At 40.5% G+C, this 23103-nt stretch overlaps 3 protein-coding genes across 19 annotated transcripts in view; 1 reads left to right on the forward strand and 2 right to left on the reverse strand.

The window, feature by feature from the left end:
• On the reverse strand, positions 1–6177 carry rab9b (RAB9B, member RAS oncogene family). Its single transcript, XM_005921287.2, has 2 exons — positions 6068–6177; positions 1–5155 (listed from the first exon to the last, which is right to left on the reverse strand). Exon 2 carries the CDS (start codon positions 5079–5081, stop codon positions 4470–4472), a length of 612 nt encoding a protein of 203 aa, XP_005921349.1. The 5' UTR covers positions 5082–5155; positions 6068–6177; the 3' UTR covers positions 1–4469.
• Positions 5421–11904, forward strand: fut11 (fucosyltransferase 11 (alpha (1,3) fucosyltransferase)). 4 transcript variants are annotated; one of them, XM_005921289.2, is made up of 5 exons: positions 5421–5802; positions 8806–9147; positions 9284–9664; positions 10027–10649; positions 10826–11904. In XM_005921289.2, the coding sequence occupies exons 2-5, from the start codon at positions 8806–8808 to the stop codon at positions 10974–10976; spliced, it is 1497 nt and encodes a 498-aa protein (XP_005921351.1). In that variant the 5' UTR covers positions 5421–5802; the 3' UTR covers positions 10977–11904. The 4 variants fall into 4 exon arrangements, with proteins under 4 accessions (XP_005921351.1, XP_005921350.1, XP_042084989.1 ...); XM_005921288.2 differs by lacking the exon at positions 5421–5802 and adding an exon at positions 8456–8681; XM_042229055.1 differs by lacking the exon at positions 5421–5802 and adding an exon at positions 8456–8620.
• The window catches only part of znf185 (zinc finger protein 185 with LIM domain), a 17276-nt gene continuing 5980 nt past the window's right edge, over positions 11808–23103 (reverse strand). Inside the window, exons 13-35 of one of the 14 annotated variants that reach the window (XM_014333308.2) lie at positions 23018–23097; positions 22898–22927; positions 22591–22822; positions 21805–21870; positions 21606–21680; positions 21272–21346; positions 20975–21049; positions 20735–20815; positions 20357–20416; positions 19888–19956; positions 19465–19515; positions 19313–19357; positions 18647–18712; positions 18381–18434; positions 18189–18257; positions 17761–17904; positions 17456–17497; positions 17095–17130; positions 16307–16378; positions 14904–14978; positions 14725–14790; positions 12516–12630; positions 11808–12343 (exon numbers count right to left, since the gene is read on the reverse strand). In XM_014333308.2, coding sequence (XP_014188794.1) covers positions 12248–12343; positions 12516–12630; positions 14725–14790; positions 14904–14978; positions 16307–16378; positions 17095–17130; positions 17456–17497; positions 17761–17904; positions 18189–18257; positions 18381–18434; positions 18647–18712; positions 19313–19357; positions 19465–19515; positions 19888–19956; positions 20357–20416; positions 20735–20815; positions 20975–21049; positions 21272–21346; positions 21606–21680; positions 21805–21870; positions 22591–22822; positions 22898–22927; positions 23018–23097 — 1774 coding nt within the window. In that variant the 3' untranslated portion in view covers positions 11808–12247. Of the gene's footprint in view, positions 12344–12515; positions 12631–14724; positions 14791–14903; positions 14979–16306; positions 16379–17094; positions 17131–17455; positions 17498–17760; positions 17905–18188; positions 18258–18380; positions 18435–18646; positions 18713–19312; positions 19358–19464; positions 19516–19887; positions 19957–20356; positions 20417–20734; positions 20816–20974; positions 21050–21271; positions 21347–21605; positions 21681–21804; positions 21871–22590 lie in introns of all 14 variants that reach the window. The other 13 variants (XM_042229035.1, XM_014333309.2, XM_042229019.1 and 10 more) reach the window with 13 other exon arrangements.

The raw sequence follows: 23103 nt of genomic DNA on the forward strand, positions 1-23103 counted from the left end.
TTTGGTAGTTTGCATGATTTATTTGTAGCCAAGCACTGGAGCACATTCGTGACAGGCTTCTACTCAGCAGTGCAATAAGAAGGGAAGTTTTTCATTACAGTAACACAGAATCAAGATGAACACACTTAAGTTTCACACAGCTTAACTCGTACTCCTTGGCTGAGCACTGAAGGGGGAACGGATGTTAGGTGTTGTTTTGTACATCATTATAAAATGAATACAATTTACACAAGGACAAGCCCACAAAAAAATTAAAAATCAGCTTTTACATTCAATATTACAGCAACATTAAAAAAAAATACTGACATTAGGCAGGACTGCAGTGACACAGGGGATGGTATCGTGATACTGAAGGTTATAAATATTGGATTCTCAGGCATGTCAGACTTCAGGTAAACGCTGAGATGAGCTATATTGTTGAAACAGGATTAAACTGGAATCGTATTGTAAGACATCAGCCTTTTGTCTCATTACAGAAACATTAACACTGACAATAAGCAGAAAGCCCTCATTTTTGCTTTGAATTAATGTAGACTACCAGCCTGATATTAAAAGCCCTACTCACTTCACAGTTAAAAAAAAAAAAAAAAAATACCAGTACTCAAACACACAATCAAATGCATGAACTGTTGTAAGCCTACATTTCCAAAAAAGCACATAATAGGAGGATACGACAGTACCTGATTAGATTTGGTGCACTTTGAAAGTGAACCTCTTGTAATGTTCGCCATTAGTCTGCACGCTCACAGAAATATGATTCAATTTTGACTTGGAAGGCAAACACTGTGAGCCCACGCTGACGGACGACACAAGACCGCCAACGTTACAGAAACCGTTACGAGAACACAGGGGCTATAATGAGAACTTTATGCATCCCATAAAAAGAGAAATATTTTATCCGATTCGTGCAACTGAATTTGTTGCTTGAGAAGATGCAGTTTCAAGATCAAAATAATAACAATACATTTAAATGTTAAATTACATTCTTCAAAATGAATTTAAGCTATATTATTGTTTTAAAACAAGTTTTTTTTAAAAGCAAATCCCTCAGGCAGACAGCAGTAAAACAATGGGGAAGAAAAGTCAACAGTATCTGTAGAAAGTACCAAAACAACCCAGCTGAAAACAAGTAAATATCACTAAGTATCAGAATATGAGGTTGTACATTTCACTAAATACTGTTTAAATGGATATGGAAGGACTCAATCCATGTGGTCAAACTACCACATTCAGCTGAGACGTATAATAATTGAACTGACAGCAAAAAGTGTATGTTGTATATTGGCAGGAGCCCATCAGACTAGGCAAAGCTACAATACAGGAATCTTAAGGCCTACTGAACAATTCACAAGGCAGGCACAGGATTACAAAGGTGCCATTAATATTTATAAACCTCTCTACTCATCAGAACTTTAATCTGTACCTGATCAAACATTGAAGCCCAATTTTGTTAGATAAAAATGTAAAACTACAAAAAAAAATATAACACTTTGAAGGATGGGAATGTGCTTCACACAAAAAATAAACACTATCACCAGTAGTACTACTTCTGATTCTGGACCAACCCGCCCCCCCCCAAAAAAAACAACCTGGCCTTAGTAAACATGTACATAAATTACAAGAAGTAAAAACAATAATGTCTGATTCCCTGACACATCCAGCTACAATGCAGTGGAAGAAAAATATAATTAACAGAATAAGGGTAGCACAATTGTTCGCACCGTTGCTCAACTTTGAAACAGCAAAATTAAAGCTTACAATTCCCTTGCTACTGAAGACAAACAAGGTCATCTTCCTTTTGAGTGCAGCAATCGTTTAAATAACCCATACTTTCAATGCTGTTATCTCACTGATGTGGGGACTTCTGAAGCTCAATATTTGCCTGTACTGGGAACACTGTCATTCACAGACACAGTCAGTGTCAGGAAAATACATTAGCTCTCCAACAACTGCCGACACATCTCATAAAATGAGACTTTTTCATGAACAGAAAATGGAGCAGTGACTAGAGCTACTGTGTGTTAAGCTGCATTTCCACCTGAGCCTCTCTTATAACAAAAAGCTTCCTATAGACTATCATTAGTCTCCATTTCCTCTGCAGTGAAAGATCCATAGAGAAGCTGGACATATTAAAAAGTGTTGGCTGTTTTTTTGTTGTTTGTTTTTTTAACATGTCAGACTATTGAAATATATAGTAACCATGTTACACTGGCTGCCTCTGTCCATCTCAGTTATGTAGGTCTTTGTGCGCACACACACACAGAAAAAACGGAGCGGTCACAGTCAACGAGATGAAGCCTGGACAAAGTCTGGCATAGGCCTCTTCCCTCGGGGTGGTTTAGGGGTGAGAGCATTTCTAATGAGAAAAACTTCACCAACAATGCTTCTTCTGTTTATTTACTCTAGTTACTTTATTTACCCCAAACACAGAACTTATTTGGGCAGGATGTCAGCTATATTAACAGCTGTCAGGGCAGATTTTGCAAGTCATTTTAGATTTTTTTTCCATCTATTTTTTAATTAAGCCATTCTTGACCAATTTACTAGTTGACAGTCCCCTTGCTCTTATTTTGAAATATTAGTTGGCGTTAACCAGCTAGCCCCGGCCCTTCCAGTCCTATTTTCTGCCTTTCAGCAGGCTGACCAGAATTTCTCATCTCATGGACTCAGAATCCACAGTCTTGGACTCCATTTTTGTAGGTTTGTTTTTTCTGCTCTGTAGATGTGACCACTAACCACAAGACCACTAATAAACATCTGCAGCAGGTAGAGAGCAGCTCACATGTCACTACAGCTGAGAAGAGCAAAGACAATCATCTCCAAACGCAATTCAAGGAGGTGGACGTTTGTATCTGGACAATTCTGAAGCATGAACGACTCAGAAATCAACAATTGCTACAGCACGGTGTCGTGACATTATGTGTGGCAATATTGTATAAATACAGGCACATACAAGGGGACTTGAGTCAACTGGCTGCCAGCTGGATGTATTCTGGTTACATTCCTATAGAACGGGAAGGTTGCTGAGCACAAATGTGAATTTCTTTCTATCTATACAGCAACAGAGATTTGAGATTTTAAACAATTTACCACGGTTAATTTCTTGTATTATCAGAAATAGATTGCATGTAATTGTCAAGATGACCCCATTCAATCGCAGACTGATAATAGACTGACCCTGTCTTGTGGCAACATTTACCGCAGGTTTTAGTGACAGTGTTGGTGTGCTTGACGGTCTCATTTTGTATCAAAAGAATAAATGGAGTTAGATAATGTTATCTTATTGGATAGAACTGTTACAAACATTTACTCTGAGGATGAAATTTGCAGTTTAAAAAAGGTAATAAATGGTTAAAATGTTAAAAAAAATGATAAACGCTAAAAAAAAAAAAAAAAACCCACAGTAATATCTTATTGGAAGTAAAATACTGTAATAATAATATATTGTCTGGTGTGTCTGGTAGTACCCATCTAGTGGACAGATAGCTGAATATATCCGTTATTTATTTCTCCCAAAATATTTGGAAATTAAAAGAGTCAGAGGGGCACATTATATGAGACGCCATTTATTTTCATTTAAAAATGTGTGGGTGTGTGTAATTTCTGGGCACATTTACAAAGGCACCCCTGGTACCACCACAATTACAATCCAATTCTGAGCAAAACACTGCACTCTCTAGCTTACTCAACCACAACTGTTCTCTTCATATATATTTTTTTAGATAAACCAGGCAGACGAACCAAGTCTGAGTATTGTGCTTAACAACAGTAATCTCTGATATAAGCCTTAAAGTAAGAAAAATAAGCAACTGCAACAACTTGAAGTAAGATGACTAAGATGGACTGGCTGAATGCTACAAGTTTAGTGCTGCAAACATTATTACCACTGTTCCTAAACCAAGGGAAAACACTGTTGCACAAACAAGAGCTTTTTGGAGGTAAACATTTCCCAGAGAATTTAATCTTTAGACCTTTGTCCCTTTGATGGAAACATACAGAGTCCTTTCAAAGGCTCCTAGTCCCTTAGGAAAGTTCCTATGGTGGAAACACAGCTTTACAGAGCAAAAAAAGGAGTGCTCTTCAAAGGTGGATTGGTATATTCTTTGTTCAAATGCATTAATTCCAAATTATATTATTTTGATTAAAGTTAATCCCTTAAATGCACTAGATGCTATAGTCCCTGCACAAGCTGGAAACAATGGTTTGTACCATACTACTGGCAGCACAGCTTGTAAGTGTGCCGGTACCTTTGTAGGAGCAATAATTCAACATTCTAGAAACCAGCTAAATCCTTGATACGCCTCCTCAGAGCAGGTGTATCCTATTCATATTATCTTCAGGGAATACTGCACTCAGTACCTTGTACCAACAGTACACGTACCATAAACAATATATGACTGGCTCTTAAAACTACCACAGGCAAGTTTCAGCCAGAGGGATTAAAACAGGGTGGATTCACACCTATCCAATCAGCAACAAGATCTTCGGGAGGTTTTGCGGTTTCCATGGAGATCAATAGTACTACTCAAGAGCGCATGATCAATCTGGTCCTCAGCAGCCAGAACCTCCCTGACAGCTGCCTCAAACGCAGCGGTGACATTAGTGTCATCTTTAGCACTGGTCTCAAAGTAAGGGCAGCAGCCGTTCTCTTCGCACCAGGCCCGCGCTTCATCCTCCCCAACCTCCCTCTGCTCCATGTCTATCTTGTTGCCCAGTACCACAAAAGGGAACCGCTCAGGGTCTTTGACGTCAGAGTAGTACATGAACTCCTTCTTCCAGCTGCCCAGGTTCTGAAAGCTCTGCAGGTTGTTCACGGCAAATGTGAGCAGGCAGCAGTCGGCGCCTCGGTAGAAAGGTGTACGTAGTGACTTGAAGCGCTCCTGACCAGCTGTGTCCCATATTTGAAGAGTGACAAGGCGTCCATCCACTTCCAAGTCCCGATTAAGGAACTCCACGCCGATGGTGTGGAAAGACTGGGAGTCAAACCGGTCTGTGACATAGCGGTTCATCAAGGAGGACTTGCCCACTCCACCATCTCCCAGTAGGATTACCTTGAGCAGCAGGTTCTTCCCACTCATCATGCCACCCACCCAACTAGGCCTCCTCACAGGGCTAAAGTCCTCCCCACTTGGTGGTAAACTGGGGTGAACCTAACCTAGAAACAGGAAGGGTGAAAATGAGATGTGGAAATTACTGCTGGTCATTGGGATATGAAACATAATGACTTCTCAGAAAACATTTAAAAGCCAAAGCAGTCTGTGGGTTTGTGTCCGCTGATGATTCAGAGTAGGTAATTAGAGGAACAGTCAGCAGCCACAGGATAACTGTTATAACTTGGAAGTAAACCTTTCTGCGTAATTAAAATCACATGACAGAAGTGTAATGGTTGACTAGCTTCAGGGACAAAATGACGGGGTGAAGGACCGAGATGTCTTCCAAAGGTCTCTGGCGTAGAAAAATACAGGGCAGCAGACAGCCCTGCTGTTTACGACATGAAACTATAATACTGGCTAGTCCACACATTATGCACTACAGTGAACAGATGCCAACTACAGATTAGGAAGTAAAAATTAAACATTAAAGAAAACGGGGGGGTTTTTTGTAGTACATCGTGAGGAAAACCCCGACACCACAACCGGCTGACCATAAATCCACTGCACCTGCGCAAACCACAAATATGTACCAGCTTGCCAAACTGTGGCTGTTAGAAAACAAAAACTCGCTGAACTCTCTTGTCGATGCTGTTTGTGAAACTGTCCGCAGAATTACTTCAGAGAAGAAGTTAAATGGGAACCGAAACAGGTAAGACTTCTAAATCACGCCATGCGAGACAGTAAAGCGGTTGTAATGTATACCGGCTTAGCAACCCTCCTATCAAACTAGCAAGCTAGCCGACTAGTCTGATGCCTTGTTGACATTCCATCCCGGTCAGGCTAACCGTTAGCTCTAATTTATATGCGGCTCAGAAGAGTTTTAAAAGGCGACGCAGTTACCAGTAGCGACTATTGCAGTGGGCTGGTGTTTTCAAAACTGAATGCATATCGTAGAAACATTTATTTCTACTTACCCTGCTTCTGGTAGGTCCCGCTACCCTACATCTGACTGAGATTCAGTGTCGTGACGTGCGCGCCCCATCGCGGACCTGCACGTGCACACCGCCCAAGCAAAGCGGGGTCCTAAAGCCCGTAAAATGAGCGGATACCCCAAATGATAAACAAACGGAAGTAAAAACGTAAGCAAGCATACATTAAATGCTAGTAATCTTAGTAGGCATCTTAGTAAAAAACATCATTTATATGCTTTGCTTTTTGTAAAACTGTGAGTTTGAAAATGAATGGATAACAACAATAATGATATTTTAGCGTTAACCTTTACAGAAACACAAATAATTTTGGAAATTATCAGTACTGTTAATTTAGGGCATCTGTGGCATAAATCGTACATTGGGTCGTGGGTAATCGTTTTGCTAAGAACTGTAAGTTTGTAACATTTTGCATTTCAGTTCAGTCTGAATAAAAGCTGGATTTATGAAAAATGTGCAAGAATTTTAGTAAATCTTACTATTTGTCTCTTTCTACTTTGTTGTCCAAGCATAATTTACTGATTACTGATTTACTGATTATTTTCCAACCCGTTTAAACCCAGAACTGGACTTAATTTCCCTTCTCTAACAGTGGTTTAGTGACAACTATTCATTCTCTGAGAAAACTAACCATCCTTCTTTTGACGCATCTACTTGATGTGATGAAGTGGCCTTTCTGTCTCTCAGTAAACAAAACCAGATGCTCTGACCTGACAGTTGAGCTGATGTGGTTTTCACTTCAGGTCTGCTAAATGTTACTCTGGATGCATTTCATGGCACTGACCTCACAGGGGTGGCCCCCTCTGCTAAACTCTGTGTAGCCATGATGTGAAACTGACTTCTGGCACTTTTTACTTACACAAAAATCTGTTAACTGAGTTCTATTGTGAGACTGATATTATTTTTGGAGATCAAATTATACAAACTCTTCAACTGCTCATTCCACTGTTGAAGTCTAAATATCTACCGTAGACTTTAAAGTTCTACGTTTGACCTGTGAAAACTGAAAACTGGATCATGATTGGTTCCCCGCCTCATTCCAAAGTCACAAAGTCATCTTTTAAGTATGAGTTTTAAACTCTGGCCTAATTTAATTTAACTGACATTAAACATTAATTAGATTTACATAAAATTTAACCGATATTAATTTAACTTACATTAAATCAAGTCAACCGAAAAACCATCCAATACTGGACACACAAAGCTGCCTCCTCATTTGGAGCAAGCTAATGGCTCAGTCACACGAGCCATTAGCTCATGAATTTCTCAGCGAAATTTCTCCCTTTAGCAGAAACTACGAACACATCCTGCAGTGCCAAGCTTTATGCAAACGTTCTTCTGCACAGTCAAGCTCAAACCTCAAAAATGTAAAAGTAATAAAAATGATTTTTTAAATGGGAAACATCAGATTTACACTAACATCCAAATCAAGATCTGCCAGTGTTGCACTGTAGTTAACAGCAGTAAAGGCGAACTCTTTTCTACTCAGCAAGACTGATGGCAATAAGCTGGCAATCTGTCTGCATTTATAAATTAGACAACAGTTATTAGCAAACCTTTGACAATCTCTCTCGGAGTGACTGTAGTTGGTCCAGGTCAGACTGTGACTGTTGCAGAAAGGTTGTCTCCTATCAGGTGACCTATGCAATCGTCTTGTGATCAAAAGTTGTCGTGAGAGTGCAACACCCTCAAGCTCTATGTAGCCATTTAGTTACCACAATCTCCAATTGGTTGCAGAATGTGACAAAAATTCAATACAATCACCAGGCAGCCACCATAGATGCAAAGAGATTGCTGTCCCTTCCTTGTGACTGAGCCTTTACCTTACTCTGAATTAGGAGATAGCTTTGCAAGAAGTGTACCCACTGTGGTATGGTTTTTCGGCTGAGCCGATTTAATGCAAGTTTCCTCAGATAATCAAAGGAGCTTGCAAAGAAAAGCGTCTGGACTTCTTTAAGTTGCTTGAAGACGTTTCACCTCTCATCCGAGAAGCTTCTTCAGTTCTAAGGTCAAATGGTGGAGAGTCCCAGATATAAACCTAGTGGGAGTAACCCCCCACAGAGGGACAAAAGGACCCCCTGATGATCCTCAGATAATCTTATTTTAAGACATAAAGGACGTGTTATTAATTCTGCTAATGTTGTTTGCGTTTAGAATGACTTTTGTATTTGCTTAAAGTTCATAGAAATCTCTAGGGTTTTTTTTTATCTTAAAACATATACTCTATGTTTTTATGTATGATTTGTTGTGTTTGTTGTGGCAAAATCCGTTAAGTATCAAAAGATTCTGAACTGAACCTGTCTGACCCAATCTTACTCCCGGGCTGTAGGTGGCGCTAGAGTGAGATATTTTTGAGACCTAGAGAAGAAGAAAATCAGGACTCTACAAAAAAAAAAAAAGAAGTCAGCTGTTAACTGATGTTTGGGGCATCTCGTTAGCACTGCTCATCAAAGCGAGCTTACGTGAAAAGTAGCGCTAGATGTTTTATTTTGTAAGCTAAGAAAAAGCCCCTTTCACGTGTTTCCCGCGGAGATGATGGTAGGAAACAGTGTGAATATTCCGATGTTTCTCCATGCTCTGAAAACACTGGCTCTGTAGAGTAAGTCGCTGGATTGTTTACGTAGCGGATCGCATTTATAAAGAAAAGCAATCATACTGCTGTCCCTACACAGTAATGTGGTGTTTATTTTAAATGTGTGTCTTTGTTCAATTCACCCCTGCAGATGGCGGGTAGGAGCAGACTTCTGCCCTTTGCTTGTCTGGGGTTTTTCGGGGTCCTGTGCTGGGTCTGGGTCTCCTTTGCCTCCTTTCCAGATGACCAGGTGCTTCCCCTGGAGGCCTTGGATGCACTTGACCGAGGAGCCTTTCAGCCTCAGAGTGCTCTCTCAGAGATGGAGTTTGCCTCCGTGGTTTCATACAGAGGACCAGGGAACCGCGACCGTCGCAGTAACAAGGAGCTGCCCATTCTCCTCTGGTGGAGCGGTGGGCTGTTCCCACATTTTCCAGGCGACACTGAGCGCATTGACTGTGCCACGTCCTCCTGTCTGGTCACGAGCAATCGTAAGGTACCCGAGATACTTACCCTCCTAAAACACCTTTCATGAATCTCCTGCCTTGGACAGGAGGAAGATGCATGTACACATTAATAATAATTAGCTTCTCGGGTTGCTCTGCAACTAATCTTGGGGTTGATCTTGAAAGGTGCAGCTGTACAAACGGACAACATCCATCATCTTTTATGGGACAGACTTCCGGGCATATGAGGCGCCTCTCCCTCGTCTCCGCCACCAAACCTGGGCACTGTTCCACGAAGAGTCACCTATGAATAACTATGTCCTCTCTCATGGGCCGGGAATCCGGCTGTTCAATTACACCGCTACGTTTCGCAGGGAGTCAGACTACCCCTTGACCCTTCAGTGGCTTCCTTCTCTGGAGTACTTGCTGGAGCCTGTCGCTGTGTCCTTGGAAGAGAAGAACCGCCTGAGGAGGGAGGGTCTGGCTCCAGTGCTCTACATGCAGTCTCACTGTGATGTACCGTCAGACAGAGACAGATATGTAAAGGAGCTCATGAAGTACATAAAGGTAAAGTGCAGAATAATTCAGCTGTGTAATAACCACAGTGAAAGAGATTATGGTCCTGTGTTTTTTTTTGTTTTTTTTAATGAAAGATATAGCGGTCCGTTACCCTTAATGTTTTTTTTCTGCTTTACACAAATGCCGAGATTCTTTCTCAGTGGTAAATATCTCTTCTTATTTTATTACGCACTGCACAGCAGATAAAAATCACTAATCTTTGTGCTTCCAATTGCAATAGCAAATGTGTAAATGTTTTGTATAGAAAATACTCAGTGGAACAGCCAAATCTGTCATTGTGTAATAATTAATCTGTTCTCAGATATGCCCTAACTGTGTCTCCCATCTTTCCAAACATTATCTCTGTGTAGATCGATTCTTATGGGAAATGCTTGAACAACAAACCCCTACCAGAATATCTGGAGGACACAGCCACTGCTACCGGTGAAGAACCAAAATTCATGAATTTTGTGGCGCGCTACAAGTTCCACCTGGCTCTGGAGAATGGCCTGTGTCCAGATTACATGACTGAAAAGCTGTGGCGGCCTCTACACCAGGGGTGCGTTCCCATTTATCGAGGTGCCTCCGCGGTGGCGGACTGGATGCCCAACGACCGCTCGGTGATCATCATAGATGACTTCCCCTCACCCCAAGCTCTTGCCGACTTCCTCATACATCTGGACGAGAATGACGATGAATATGCTAAATATTTAAAGTTCAAGAACCCCAGCCGCATCACTAATACTCGTTTGCTAGAGTCACTGAAGACCCGCGAGTGGGGGGTGAATGACATGAGTAAACCCAACTACCTGAATGGATTTGAATGTTACGTATGTGACCAGGAGAATGCTCGATTAGCTGCAGAGCATGCACATAAAAAGGCCCCTAAGACGAATCAACCACCTCGGCCTAAAATGGCTAATAACTCTCACATGGGTTGCCCGCTCCCCAGTCCGGGATATGGAGACGTCAAAGACTTACCTTCAGATGATGGGTGAGTTTGTCTTTAAATGAACAACAGCACCAGGTGTGAACACAATTTTTTTTTTTTTTTCCCTGCACTGAAATGTGAACAATAATGTCCTGCGGGGAGTGAAATCGGTCTGTTTTAATAGTCTAATTAAAATATCCTCTGTGATGAGCCTAATCTGTTTGTTTATCTGTCTGCAGATGGTTGCAAATATGGCCTCAGGATTACTGGCAGAGCCTCGACCAAGCAGAGGGGCTGGAGTCTCTGATAAGACACAACGAGTCAGACCCTTCTCTGCTGTGGAAGCACATCCAAAGCATTGCTGTGAGCAGAGCCAAAGGAAAACACTGACACAGGCCTTGAAACAAACAGAGGATGGAGTCCGTCCAGGATTATAGGAGTGCCCCAGATTATGTATTCCCCCCTCTTGTTTAAATGAGGGAATGAAGTACACATTGCTCATAGTTTTGCACCCAAGCCAACCCCACCCCCTTTTTACCCATGTGAGTAGTTTAGTTATCCTGAAACAAATTTTGCTATTTTGTTGAGCTGACATTAAACTTTGCCTTCATCCCACGCTCAGTAATGGGAAAATAACATTCTAGACTTTTATATGCGAATATTTTCCAACCGGTTTTTATCACCGTAGCTGAGTTTCCATTATATTGCCCATAGTTAGTATTAACTATTTGGAGGACCATTGTCCAAATGTGCACACTCTCATGGGATGCGCCTTTTCATTAGACTGGGGCAGAGCCAAAGACTTGTCCTCTGTACCGTGGGAGCTCTGCCTAACTGTGTGTGAAGACCATCAAGACGGTAGCCAAATGACTGCATCAGCTTCTTTACAGTTACTCAGCAGGTAGCTGATGGCTATTAGCTAAAATCCCATTTAGATGCAAAGCTATTGTGACTATGCAAGGAAAATATTATTTTGCCAAGCAGAGGAGAGGTGCAAATGTAAATTTAGTACAACCTCGCATTGGGATGTTACCAGAGTTCTCAGGATCAGCTCAGCTTGGAAAAACTCTGATTTTTATGTTAGAATATCACCTTGTCTGACAATTTTCTGTTACATCATTTAGGATCATGTGCAATAACTACCAATCATTCTTTTCTGAAACACTCTTGACTCATGTATCTGGTAGCAAACTACTTTTATATGACATGGATACACCAGGATTATAGAAATTGTTTTATTTTGCTAACAAAGCATCATACATGCAAACACTATTTTGTATCAAGAAGAGCAAAAATTAAGTAAACATTTTGTAACCAAGTTCTTTTTTTTTTTTTTTTTTTATTTCCTATTGTTGCTAAATTCTTGTATCCCTCTCACCAGTATTAATCTGTTCACATCAGTGTGTGATGTTGGACAGACGTATCCTTCATAGTAAACCGAAGCAGATAAAGCTTTCACCACCATCAAAACACAACGCAAGGTTTTAAAATATGTCATTATCAAGTTTAAGAAATCATACTCGCCGGTCACTTTAAGCTACATTAATCAGGAGTTCAAACAAATGCAGTGCAAACTTTGAAAAAAAGAGCAGTTCTCGCTTTGTGCGCGAATTAACATGACAGAAAGGAGAGAGAGAGGAGGTCTGCGAAGCTCTTGATGATCAGATGGCCCTGTAGCAGGTCTCGCAGTGGACTTTCCCACCGTGCAGGAACATACTGTGGAGAAGGTCTCCCATGGGTTTCTTACACATATCACACTGAAAGATAAGAAAACCACGTGATAACGCCTTGATGAGAAATGTTTGCAGGAAAACGATTTGAGCCACAAAAACGTAATTATCTGGTTAAACTTGCCTGGACTGGCAATAACAACAAATATGATTATTATTATTTAGGAAAAAAATTATTCATTGTATCTGACTAAATTACCTTGAAGCAGGAAGGATGGCAGTTGATGTTAAGGTGCTCAATGGTAATCTTGGCATCATTTCCCACCTGCTCTCCGCAGTATGTACAGGTAGATGACGGTGGGATCCTGGAGTAGCTGATTGAGAAAAGATAAGTTGATCACTGAATCAGGAACAGGTACAGTGCACTGAAGCTCAGTCTGGTTGAATAACAAGATATTTGGAGTCCTATGTGAGGGAAATTAATAAGTGTAAATAATCCTTTGATGTCCATGCTCAGCCTCTTAATGAGCAGGCTTGGTGGAATTTCTGCCCTTCTGCTTGCACGTATCTAGTTTTGTCAGTAGCGGAAATAACAAAGTGGGGGAGAAAGAGCTGCGGCTTATAGTTGTGGTTGCGGCTTTAAAACGCGTTTAGGGAATAGTCTTATTTATGGAGGTGCCGTAGGGATAACCAAGAGGCTACACATGCTCAGCACTCGAAATATGTAACTGAAATATGTCAAATAGTGTAAACGGTAAAACAAATGCTAGTAGTTGCGTAGAGATACTAAAAGAAGAAGGTGAAATGTAAGCACCATGGCAACCCCCACAGACTCACATGTTAAAATAATAAAAAGGAAAAAAACAAAACGTGTTTACAACCTGGTACAAAAAATGTTTGTCTTTTTTATCTCCTTGAAAACTGCAGGTGCTCAGTCATAACTGCTATCTGTCTTCGAAGCAGAATCTCAGCTGATTCATGTCACTGAATTTCTCAACTGTGTCTACAGAATCTCTGTTTTTTGGAGCATTTTTTAGTCTGCCAAAATTGGATAAAATATGGCTTGCTTTGTGATTAATTGTACCAAACAGCAAGCCAACCAAGAAGCCTGTGCTCAAGTTGTTTTTCAGTTGTTGTGTTTTTTAATTAGGTGAATTTCTAATACTCTTTTATTTTTGTCAGAGCTTATTAGCAGGTATCCAGAATTGTAAAATAGAGTTTATGGCTCCAACCTGCCAAACAGGCTATCAAAATACTGTCAATTTTGAATACAGGAAATAAAATGTAGCCAAAATGCCAAACAAGCATTTTAGCCCTTGCATGCTGTTTGAAGCCAACTTGACTTAATGTGACAGCAGTAAAAATACCTAAATATCATTCTCCATCTATTCTCCTCTGCTTATCCTTGTCATAGTTGCAGGGGGGCAGGAGCCTAGCCCAGTGTATGTATGTATGTATGCATGTGTATATATATATATATATATATATATATATATATAGAGAGAGAGAGAGAGAGAGAGAGAGAGAGAGAGAGAGAGAGAGAGAGAGAAGAGATTTAAGAGAGATATAGAGATATAGAGATATATATATAGAGATATATATAGAGATATATATATATATAGAGAGATATATATATAGAGATATATATATATAGATATATATAGAGATATATATAGAGATATATATATAGAGATATATATAGAGATATATATATATATAAATATATATAATATATATATAGATATATATATAGTATATAATATATAGAGATATATATAGAATATATAGAGATATATATAATACACTTTAGAGTAGATATACTATATATATATATATATATATAGAGAGAGAGAATATATGAGATAATATAGATATTAGATAGATATGAGAAAGATGAAAGATATATATAGATATATGATAGATGAGAGAGAGAGAGAGAGAGAGAGAGAGAGAGAGAGAGAGATAGAGATAGAGATATATATAGATATATATATATATAGAGATATAGATATATAGAGATATAGATATATAGAGATATAGATATATATAGATATAGATATATATAGATATAGATATATATATACACACACACACAAATGTGTATATATAGTTCAAACTTTGATAGAGAGACGTCTAGGTCTGGTTCAAAAGTGAATGTGCAGTATTTTCCTGCCATAGGTTAAAATGTTGCTATGTAAGATTTATTCCTGAAACATGTTCAGATTTATAAACACTGATTCCAGCTGAAGTACTTGAACTGTGAGAACTGAAAATGGACACAGTAGCAGCAGGTTAAACTTACACAGCTAAAAGGGTTTGAAGTGTAATTAAGAAGGAGTTTTGAGAAACCCATGAATACAGTTTAAATGACGTTAGTGGGGGGGAAAAGCTGAACTGCCATTTAAAGAGCAAGAAGTGAAAGCAGTTAAAGTATTGAGAGAGAGGCAGAGCTCAGATTGTGTTATTACCTGGAGTAAAGAGATGGGCTGCTGTAAGAATAGCTGGTGGAGCTTGAAGTCAGGTAATCTGACCTACTATTGGAAACAAGATCAATGAGTAAATCATCATGAGGGCAGTGCTTGCAGTTTTTTAAAGCAGTATTTTATATCAATATGGCAGTTGACTGTAAATAATTTATTGGCCCCACCTATTGAGCGTGTCTCTGGGGTTCTGCAAGGACGTCTCAGTTGCATTGACATACTCCTTCACAAACACAAACGGCCTTAAAGGGGAGGCAAAAGGTGGGTTAATACACATAGCTAAAATATATACACAATTGTGTTCAGAGGTTTGCATATACTCATCATGGGTATGAATTTCATGATGATTTTTTTTTCAAGGGTGGAATGATTGCATGACATACAACTTTAATGGCTTGAAAAAAATTGGATACACAACATAAATATTTTAATAAGTAGTCCTAAAGCTTCAATGCCTTTTAACTTGACAAGCCAAAGCTCGCTAACTTCTCATTAGTGAACATGACTGACTGGTAGTTTCTCTTTGCCAGCATAAAAAGGATTTGTTTTAATAATACTCATTGGACTGACAAATACTCAGATGTTCACTGAGTTCCTTGGACTTTTCCATTGTTCCAAGAAGGAGAATTGTAGATTCACATAAGTTGAGAGCGTCTTTGGAAGCCATTTCTAAACAACCGCAGATTCCAGGTTTATCAGTTCAATCACCACTTTGCCAAAATCCAGAAGAAGACTCAAACTATCACAAATTGCTCCTGCTCCAAAATCGACATTTTCAAACTTGAGTGAAATTTGCGGTTGTCCTCATGGACAGATCAAATGCTTTTAGGAGAAAAAGATTTATGGCCAGACAAGACAAAGATTGAGTTATTTGGTCATAATGATAAGAGGTATATTTGGAGGAGTCAAAGGTGAGGCTTTCAAACCTAAGAACGCTGTCAAGCATGATGGTGGTAGCATCATGCTCTGGGCTGGTTTGCTGCTAGTGGTACTGGTACACTGCACAAAGTGATTGGAATAATAAAGGAGGACTACCTCCAAATTCTTCACCTTTACATCCAACCAACAGCTAGATGGATTTAATGTGGACACAACTGGCTGTTCCAACAGGACAATGATCCCAAACACACATCAAAACTGGTTTTGAATGGATAAGGCAGGCTAATATTATGGAATAAGCTTCCCAAAGCCTTGACCTCAGTCCTATTGAAAATTTGTGGAATAGGATTAAAAGCTGGGTCCTTGGTAGCAAACCCAAGCAATTTAAAATAACTCCAATTCTTTCAAGAAGAGCGGTCACATATCCAGCCAGAATTATTCCAGAAGATTGTTCATGCCTACCGAAAGCATCTGAGTGTAACTGGCTAAGGAACATTTAACCAAATATTAGTGGACGTGTATGTACATATGTCTGAGCCTGTGTATGTATACTTTTCAACAGTTCAAAGAAATAATTTAAAGCCCCAAATTATCTTGACGTTTACACCCGCCATGAGTGTATTCAGGATTTTGACCACAATTACATATGCTGTCAATCCAAATTAAATTTATAGTTTGTACAGTCACTCACTTTTTGGTTTCAGGTTCTGGGGTTTTGACTCTCTGCTCCTCTTCTCTTATGGTCCTGGAATAGGTATCAAAACTGGAGACATGCAACGTGCAGCAACATTAGTCTCATCTTTTACTCAATGATGGCATTACAGTGATGGGTTATAGAGAAAGACCCCACATCTGTCAAATGCAGCCCAGGAGATAATCACTTCTGCCACTGCTTGTTAATGACAGGCTGGTTAACGGGCTGTGATTTGACAAAAGGACATCTCTAATACACATCATTATTCTGACATCTGGAGGCTGATAATTAGAGGGAAGGAAATGAGGGCAAATTGAAAGACAATGGAAGAGCAGATCTTGTCATTCAACTTCAGTAATAGAGTTGAAATGGAAATCTGTCTAACCGGGTGTCATGATGGAGTTACAGGTAACTTTCACGGATAACTTTCAGTTGCTAACCATTTTCAGTTACGCCTACTAAAAATGGCTGCGTTACAAAGAGACAAAAGCAGATCCAGAAGGTGAAAGCGTAACACAAACCCACACGTGCTAAATATTCGATGGCGTGCATTTGTTTTTAGATACATTTCATAAAATAACCATTTATTCCACTCGTTGAAGAACAGGTAAATGTAAGTTTCATGCAACACCGCACCATTGCTCAAATTTCTAGAGGCATGAAAGGATTTAAAAAGGAAAAAAAGGGGCAAGCCAGTGTTGTTACAAAAGTGAGAAAATCAACAGACGAGAGAGAAAATAACCCTCTGCATTACGCTGTCTGACTTTACAAGATCATAAACTTACCGATCCATGGAGGGCTCAGGCTCACTGCGTATCTCCCTGGAAAGTAAAGAAAACAGTGTTAGACTTTTATAGTAGGCTGAAGCAGTCAATAAGCTGGACGCAATCCAGTAAGCGAGACCGCTGCATTTTTTAAAAATGTGTATGAAACTGATCTTTCTGGCTCACAGCTCCACTAGGGTCACGGTTTATTGACCAGATGTGGTCTGCTTTATATAGTACTGCACTACTGCCTGATCTGAGGCCCTCCTCCCAAGCAGTGTGATTGTAACCTCCACTTATACATCTTCTCATGCTCTTAACCTGAGCCCTTCTAATCTCTACAGTTTTCAATCTCAATACGCAAAAAAACTCTTTTCCCTACCTGATGGTAGTGATAGTTGTGACCGTTTGTGTATCCTCAGTGCTACAAAAGAGACAAAATTCCTGCATTATAATGAGTTTGTACAGGTAAAGATAAGACAATATTAAAGTTTTAAAAGAAAAAAAAAGAACAAGCTGAAAAAGTTAATTATTCTCCGACTGAGCCGGGAGGATGTTTCATCTTGTGTTCAGCTTTCTTTCAATTAAATGCTTGACAGCCACTGAATTTTAAGGTGCTATAATCACATCCTACTAAAATAGTTTCAAAAAGGTGCTTTAATGTGCATTTAATGAGCTCAACCATACCGAAGATACCTTCCCTGCTCCTCTTCTTGCTTCTCTTCTTCTTCTTCGTCGTCGTCGTCCTCCTCCTCCTCCTCCTCTTCTGTGGGGATGGTATAGACAGTCGGTGATGTCCATCGGTCCCACGGAGAGTCATTCTCAAGGGACCTTGAAAACAAACAAACAAAGACATAGCAGCATTGGAAGATGGCCGGTTCACATGATGTTTATTCTTCCAAAGACAAAAAAGGTAGAGGGGGGAGTGGGGGGGGTGTACCTCAGTTGTGAGGGAAAGTTGTAACAAATATATGTCTGACCTATTTTCATCAGCGCCAGTGCACAATGTCTTCCGACTCGGTGAGCAAGGTGCTGCAAGAGTCTCGCTACTTCACCGCGGTGAAAAGGGAGGAGGTTACAGAAATAAAAAGGAGCCAATATCCAAGATCACTTACTTCCTCTCAAACATGATGACTGTCTGTTGATCTTCAGCTTGGCCTTCTGCTTCTGGTTGCGCTTCTTGGCTGAGAGGGGAGAGACATTGAAAGGCTTTTAACACGCAATGGACACGGATGGGTGAAAGTAGATGAATGAAGCACAGAGTGTATAGTGTGGGGGTGCAAAAGTACATCAAAGCATGTCATCACCTCTCCTCTGTGTTCGACTCCTGGACTGTGCTGGTTTCCCATGACCGCTGAGTGCTGATGTTAAAACAGCCAAAGTGGGGAGAGATAGCAAGAGGGAGAGGGAGAGGGGGAAAGGATTTGGGAATTGTGACAGATGAAGCACATCAGACAACGCTCAAGCAGGAAGGTTTGAGAAAAAGATTTCTGTGGGTCTGCACTTTCCCTTCCACTCCCATTTCTCAATCATAGATTCATCACAGAAGTATGCAACTGAGTTGGTTCAATACCTTGTTTTGTCAGTGTTGAAAGGGATGATGTCATCTGCAAGGGACCGCAAGGCATTACTGCCCATACTGTCAGACACACAAGAGAGAAAGCCATCAGCATGGCTCACTCACGAGTATTTCTTTCTTTCGTTCTTTTTCTTACATTTGCAGTTTAGTTTCCTATAATGAATCATTTCAGGGGCAACTTTGTTTCAGGTGCCAGAGAACGTTTCTACAGATTTCCCGATGGCAGGCAATCTCCCTTTCCTCACAGTTCCAGTGTAATTGGTGTGTAACTGTATGAATGGGTGCATAAAAAACTCATTGTGGAGGACTTTGTAGAACCCCCTAATGCTAAAAATGTCCCCAATACTCACAATATTAATTTTTCTTAAGCTGAAACATGTAAGCAATAACAAACTTATTCTGTTTCTGAGCTCTTTTCCATTAAAGCAGGTAATGCACTAAAATTAAAACAGAAAACAAATAAGTAAATCAGCTTGAGCATGTCAATAGATCCAGACTCCTGGTGCTTCTTGCATCACATCTACTGATTATGAATAACAATTCTCGCATTAGCTTACAAACTAAAGCAGTTGTAGTAATGAGGAAACCGTGTGCTAACATCGGCGCCACAAACAGAGGTTACAGTATCGAAAAAGGGAATTTGCATTATCATTCCCGTACCTGTTGATGGAACTATCAGAGAGGGGCTGGCGCAGGTCAGAGGAGCTGGAATAGAGAAAAGTGTCTCATAATCAGAAACTGCTGAATTATGCATGCTGAGATGCTATCTGTCTTGCAGGAAAACAGTCATAGCTCCAAACCAATATGATTACCTGTTAGGGGATGTGGTCCCTATCGGATATGGATCAAATGGATCAGCCGAGCTGAAAAACAATTTCACACTGATTTCACTCTCAATTGTCAGCGTTGCCCATCTTGTGTCGAAGGAATTCTGATCACATTGACTCATAATGGAAAGATTTAATGCAGTTTGAATGGTAAATAGAAACACGGAGGGACGTGGGGCAAAACTCAATAAAAATCAGAATCAGGATGTTGCTGACAAATGGAAACACTATTCCACTGCTGAACAGCAAAATCTGCGGACTTCAGGATTTCTTCACCTAAGATTAACCCTTGAACAATTACACCAACCCGGTCATTTATATTATCAAGCTGCAGTGAAACCGTGTGTTATTATTTACTATTTTTAAGCACACTGGTTTGCATGTGACATGTGACAGTAAATAAACTACCTTGATTTAGTGACTACGGTTGTCACTGTTGTCACACGTGAGCTCCAGGGATCCGCATTGTCCTCTTCACTGCACAGCGGTGAGATAGAAGTAAGGAGGGCGGTACGGATGAATGGCATGATGGGAAGAGAAGAGAGGGCAAGTAAAGGTTAGTGTGGTTGTTCTCATACACTATTTAAAATGTCTGTCCTTTAGTAAAGCTCAAGATGCACTGAACTATTTAGCAATCACAAAAACCATCTGAATAAAGCACAGACTATAGCTTTGTATGCTGTCATGCTTTTTTAGGTAATGATCACAGTTTGGTCATTATAGTGACTCTGTGTCTCTGTGGGGTTCGCTGGCAGCATAGCTGCAGGCAGACTTGTTATAAATCATTACAAGCCGTGTGTATGGAATGCATTTCTTGGAAGGAACAGTTCTGCATAGATAGATAATTGTTTAAGAGCAGCCTGTCATCTCCCGCTACCTTTGTGTTTCTTTGGCTGTCTTGTCTGTCTGCTTCTCCTCCTCTCGCTGCATGCTGAGGCTGGTGGAGACAAAACAAAGCAGCAATACTAATCAGTACAGAGCATTCCCTTCTATTTCCAGTCGTGCTGCAGATGAAAGCTGGCTTTCCCTTTCAAAGTCAGTCGTTTCAGGAATTTGAGACTTTGGTTCTATTTAACGTGGAGCAGGAGGTTAAAATAGAAAATGCCAAACGGGAGCGGAGCCCTGCTTTGTGGATCAAACTGAAGGAGGGTTTATCAAAGTCTTTCAACTCAGCAAGCCGGGATCTTATTAATAATAAGGATGCATAAGCAAGGAGCGTGAGATGGGAGGAGAAGCCGGTCTGTCTCTTTCTCACCTGTGTGCCTCTGTGCCTCTTACAATGACATCATTTGCCAGAAGATCCAGAGTGCCGCTGGTCTTCACTGGGTTTGGCTTACTAAAGACATGAAACAGAAAATTGAAATATGGGGGAGAGTTCTCTTGAAACTCTACATCCAACTCTGGAAAGGTAAGCTGAGGTGGTATTTTGGTTTGCTACTGACAAGGAAGTTATTTTCACTCTTTTTTTTCTTAGGAGAAAGAATTCTTCCTCTACCTGTCCATTCCACCAAGCAGATCCTGACTCCAGCGTCCTGGGCTGGGGGGAACAGGCTCTGCTGGCTCCTCTGGACTGCAGATGTAGAAAGAGGAGAGGAAGAGGAAGCAGAGAAGTTGATGAACAAAGGGGGATTTACGATTCAGTGGAGATTTCAGAGCTAGAACAGGCCAGTTGAGGTAAAGGACGGGCAGATTATAAGAAGCCCAACAGTGCCACCTTGTGAGAGCTAATCAAATATTTGCCACCGTGACAACTTTTTAATTGCACAATTGTAACAATGTATTTTTAACAAACCCATCACTGAAACCCAGGAGATCGTCTGTTATTGGTTCACAGTTGTTGAGCTCTGAATCTGGCTTCTGTTCAGCACTGCAGTACAGGAGAGGAAAAGATATATTAGTGCACCTGCTTTGGCAAGAAAGCATATATCTCTATATCAAATGTTTAAGTGCCACACTTAATCAGGCATAATTAGAGACACCCCTTGGTATCAGGCTTTTTGAGCGCCTGAAAATGAGATGTGCATTATTTTGTAATTACTTTGAAGTGAGCTCAGTGGCAGTTAGCCCTCATCAGTTTTCTTGCCAACACTGCTATGACAATAATGAGGAAGTTGTTGGTTTTATACCTGTTCTCTGTGGGGTGATCGTCCGCTGAGTCTCCTTTTTGGTTTGCCAGGGCTTCCTCATCATTCTTAAAGCTACTGAGGAAAAAGCAAAAAAAACAAAAGCTCTTATTATCAGATGGCATATTGTTGAGGCTGTGGGAACTAATGTGTCACTGCATTTCTGGTTTCTCCGGCTTTCATCTTTCTCTTCTGGAAGTACCTGGATGAACTGGTGTCGAAAGAAATCAGAGTGTTGGACAGAGCATGGAGCGTGTCAGCAGCGGAGCTGTGAAACAAGATGGACAACAAACACATCACATTCCAGAGCAGCTTTGAATTACACATGTGAAAGAATGAGAGCAAACACACCTAAACAAAGAAAACCACTTAAACCACTGAAAGCATATTTTCATAACAACCATAGCTTTGCTTACAAATCATGCTCGAGGCTCATTATATACGTAGGTAGTTTTATGTTATATTGCTGGAGTGGTAGAAGCAGTATTAAGAGCTTTTACTTAAGAAAATAAAAGTAAAATTACATCCGGAGAAATATTTCCAGCTAAAACAGCTTTAAATACCCCAAAGTAAAACTACTCCAGGCAGATGAATGGTCCCTGTGAGGTTTTTATTGCTGTACTCTACATTACTGGAGCACTAGAAAGGACACATTAATGTGCAAGGAGAATTTTACTCTTGGAGCTGGTCTAAGTGGAAGTAATTTAGCTTCCGTTTCTAATGTTTCTTAGTGTGATCTTTAACAATCCACTGACTAAAATTATACTATGTTGATCTTTGTCTGTAAAATACCAAACCAAATGCCATATAAAGCAAATAGTAACTTAATAGGTTATATAAGCTTAAATAAATTGTTATGCACAATTATAGATCAACACAGTTACATTAAAGTGCAAATTCATGCAAGAGCTAGTAACATAACCCCTGAGTTTATTCCATTCCACCTGTTGATGCTACAAAATGTGCCAGGACTGAATGGAAATCTGACCTTGGTTTTGGAGGCAATTTAGTCTGTGGCTCTGGTTCCATTTTGGGTTCAGGTTTTGTGTTCAGTCCAGATTCTGTTACAGCAGGCACTGGGACAGGTGACTTGATGACAGTGGAGGTTGGGACAGAGGACACTTTAACATCTGATTTTTCAGGGGTTGAAGCCACATCAGGGGACACAGGAGCAGGCGACTTGGTGACAGTGGAGGTCGGGACAGTGGAGGTCGGGACAGGAGACACTTTGACATCCAATTTTTCAGGAGTTGCAGTCACATCCGGGGACACAGGTGCAGGTGATTTGGTGACAGTGGAGGTTGGGACAGTGGAGGTCGGGACAGGAGACACTTTGACATCCAATTTTTCAGGAGTTGAAGTCACATCAGGGGACACAGGTGCAGGTGATTTGGTGACAGTGGAGATTGGGACAGTGGAGGTCGGGACAGGAGACACTTTGACATCTGATTTTTCAGGAGTTGAAGTCACATCCGGGGACACAGGTGCAGGTGACTTGGTG

This window comes from Haplochromis burtoni, unplaced genomic scaffold (genome assembly GCF_018398535.1).
Source record: "Haplochromis burtoni strain Fernald_Lab_line unplaced genomic scaffold, NCSU_Asbu1 Contig_10, whole genome shotgun sequence".
Taxonomy (NCBI): domain Eukaryota; kingdom Metazoa; phylum Chordata; class Actinopteri; order Cichliformes; family Cichlidae; genus Haplochromis; species Haplochromis burtoni.

Bases quoted from the DNA above. Each gene is read 5' to 3' on its own strand.
- rab9b (XM_005921287.2), bottom strand. From the start codon at position 5,081: ATGATGAGTGGGAAGAACCTGCTGCTCAAGGTAATCCTACTGGGAGAT.
- fut11 (XM_042229055.1), top strand. The intron at 9,665-10,026 runs GTAAAGTGCAGA...ATCTCTGTGTAG, and splicing joins AGCTCATGAAGTACATAAAG to ATCGATTCTTATGGGAAATG. The intron at 10,650-10,825 runs GTGAGTTTGTCT...ATCTGTCTGCAG, and splicing joins GACTTACCTTCAGATGATGG to ATGGTTGCAAATATGGCCTC.